A 3,327-nucleotide genomic window follows, 5' to 3' on the forward strand; every position below is an offset into this window, starting at 1 on the left:
TGGCAGCTGAAGTTACAGGTGTTCCCTACTAAAGGGTCCGTGTGGCAACACAATACGAGAGGTGAATTATGTCCAATAACGTGTCACCACAGAGTATAGCATTAGCAAGGACAGTGTGTTTTGTAAAATGTGCCGGCATTTTAGAGAGAGAGGCGGGGCCGGCGGAGAAGATACATTCAGTCACCATGGTTACAGGGACTGGAAACACATCGACTATGCTCTCCGTAAACACGAATGTCATTCTAGGCATAGCCTATTTTTATTAGATTATTAACAAAAATCGCGAGAAAACATTTGAACAGGCCCAGCCGAAATTAGATTGGCCCACCCACAATTGAAATCCTGGCGCCGCGGCTGAGTTCTGAGTGTCTGTATTTGTCTTCAGTTCATCACTGGCAGACTTTTAATGGGAGCTGAGGTTGAACTTCCCAGGATTTGGGAAAAAATAACCTACAACATTGCAAAAATGTATGCCATATGCATTAACACAGCCGTAATGATTGGAAAATTCCAAATGAAAAAGCCAGAAATGTCCGTAGTAAGGCACAAGGGTCAAAGAAAACAGACGTAAGCTCTAGTGATGATCTAAGTTCTCTCCTCTCGATGTTGCAGGGTGAACGTCGAGGCTCTCTGGAGTTTATCCGCAATGAAACTGCCATCATCGACTTCAAGAAGAAGTTTGGTGATGACTTCTCAGAGGTCATGCCTGACATCACAGCGGACACGTCAGACGATCATGGTGCAATGTCTCCTATGAGGTGAGCAAATAATTAACCTGATTCACACATCAATCACATGAGAAGGCAGTCTATAAATACACCAACAAGTTCAACCAGAAATAACCTAATTACAAAACTCTTGAATTCCTTTCATTAGTTTTATTCAGTTTCAATAAATATAGATTATTTATAAATTGAAAACTAGCATTAAAAGATTTGGATTGAATATCTCCTTACATGATATCTGCTTAGACACTGCTCCCTGGTGAATAAAAGCAGTCACATCATCTGTTCTCACCCTTGGAAACAAACCATACACGTAGGAATGATCTTGCACAGACCATGCAGATCCAAATCTCCACAAGATTTGATGAAAACCATTAATGAGTGCTGTACTTTTGTGTGATAACAACTGACATATTTTATTCCTGCTGTAGAAGAGACCCTGTGCCATCGATAAGCCTGGAAATGCACGAGCAGACCATGAACGGTATGAGGGAGTCAGAGGACATCAACACTCACCACCTGCTGCAGCAGCACCTGTACAAGGGCAGGAAGCAGGTAGACATACTCAGTCTCATTACTATACACTGCATTCACAACAATAAAAGGATACTACAGCAATAAAGTATTGCACTTCCATATTGCTCTATGACTCACAAGAGTACATATTTTGTTTTTAAAGGAAGATTGGTCAAAATGAATGCTTCAGAGCAGAGGGCAAGATATCCAGATTTTAAGTCACTGCTAGCACCAGGAATGGGGTAGCCGTCATTTCCCATAATGCAACATAATGGCTTCATGCCACTTGCCATATAATAACTTTCCTACAAGCCCTGCCTGAGTTTGTCATGATCAGTTATTTTTTAAAGTGAGAATGATCAAATTGTCAAGTAAACTGAACTTGTTTTCTTATTTTGTGTAAAATCCCTTCACAAAAAATCGTATTCTCATATTCTCTCTCAATTTCTGGCGTGCAGCAACGCCACAGATACAGCCGTAGTCACTTCGACATCAACAAAGATGAGAATGAGGTGCAGGAGATCTTCCAGAGGACCATGAGGAGCCGTTTGGAGTCCTTTAAGTCCACGAAGATGGGCGTAGCTCAACCAAAGGCGATATCCAAGCACCCAAAGAAAGACCAGCAGCAGAAGGTCATTTCATTACATACTTGGGATTTTAGGCAATTGCCAAAAGGGCTAGGTATTGTTGCTGTTATTAATCAAATGGACAACATGATTATATTTATTAAAGTATTCCAAAAATGTACACTAAATACAAATACAGCCAGCCCTAACAGTACAAATGTGTGTTTTATTGATGTACGTTTCACATTTTGTAACTTATTTTCAAGTTGTTATTTAAAGATAAACTGATTATTCTACCTCCTGCAGATGCCAAATGGAAAATCAAGGGACAAAAGTAAAACCAACTATTCTGGTGATGAAGGTTTGTTTCTGTTTTAATTTTAAAGGAACTTGTTATATGCCCTGAAGCCAAAGCCCAAGTGTTTAATGAAAACCTTCTTTTTGAAAAACTATTTTTAATGTTTTTTCTAGATTTTGAGTTCTCAGAGGGAGACAACGCCTCTGGCTACGAAGCTTCAGGCCATTCATTCCCAATGAGGGTCACCTACAGGGCAGGAGGTAAATAAACCCATTATCTATTTCACTTATCTTTAACCTGTGATGGAAGAACTACTAAGAGTACCAATACAACTTGTTATAAATAAGCTATTACATGTAAAATAAATTCAGTCAAATTCGTATATATACTGCATATATATAAGTATTTAAGTATTATTAGCAAAAAATACTTAGAGTATTGTTTTTCAAGCGAAAATACCCGATTTGAATATATACGACAATAATAGAATTTGAATAAATCTCCAAGTCTGGAAATATTTTACTGTTGTAGATGCCTAAGTTTGGATTAGTTTAAAATACTTGTACAGTTAGGTATTTTAGAGTTTTAAATAGTTGGATAAGAAGGAATTAATAAAGTTACACTGCATGAATGTTTTCCAAAAAATTAAATGTCTTATAAGCTTTGCGACTTTTGTCACATTTTTTAGAAGTTAACCTCTTGTGGGCTTCAAACTGTTGAGGGAAATCCCTCTTTGGTAAAAGTACCATTAACTCCTTTTAAATAGGATAGGGGCCGAACTAGACAGTTGTACATAAGCCAAAATGTTGGCAAGCACTGTCTTTTAAATACTTTCTAATCAATAAAAGGTATCAAGAGGTTTTACAAATTAAAATATGAAATACTCAAGTAAAGTAGAGCAGTTGAGCAAATGTTCTCTCCACCATTGTATATCTCCCCCAAACCCTGTCAGCACTAATCAGTGTCTCCCTCTGGTGCAGCTGGAATAGAGAACCCGGCCTTCATGCCAGACCTGGACCCCCTGGCCCCGGTGCAGAGCCTCCCCTGGTTGTTGGAGTCGGAGCTGGACAGCAGCAGGGTGGCCCCCTCGCAGCGGGCCCAGGTCCGGCTGCCGCGGGGGCCCAGCGACCTGCGCCGTCTGGCCCCTCCGCGCATCAGCACCCGCTCAGACGACTCCTTCCTGGAGGCCGACGTTCCTCTCACGCCTCCACCCCCAGCCACG

General features: G+C 40.5%; 1 protein-coding gene across 1 annotated transcript; it reads left to right on the forward strand.

Moving 5' to 3' along the window:
• Nucleotides 1–574: 574 nt before the first annotated feature.
• On the forward strand, nucleotides 575–3,321 carry LOC104963392 (sodium/hydrogen exchanger 3-like; the record flags this gene model as incomplete). The annotated part of the gene is made up of 6 exons (XM_010791976.1): nucleotides 575–758; nucleotides 1,157–1,280; nucleotides 1,700–1,873; nucleotides 2,114–2,168; nucleotides 2,279–2,365; nucleotides 3,086–3,321. Coding segments are annotated over exons 1-6 (831 nt in total), but the record flags the coding sequence as incomplete, so codon positions are not given.
• Nucleotides 3,322–3,327: the final 6 nt, after the last annotated feature.

This window comes from Notothenia coriiceps, unplaced genomic scaffold (assembly GCF_000735185.1).
Source record: "Notothenia coriiceps isolate Sejong01 unplaced genomic scaffold, NC01 NC01_scaffold00036181, whole genome shotgun sequence".
NCBI classification, from domain to species: Eukaryota; Metazoa; Chordata; class Actinopteri; order Perciformes; family Nototheniidae; genus Notothenia; species Notothenia coriiceps.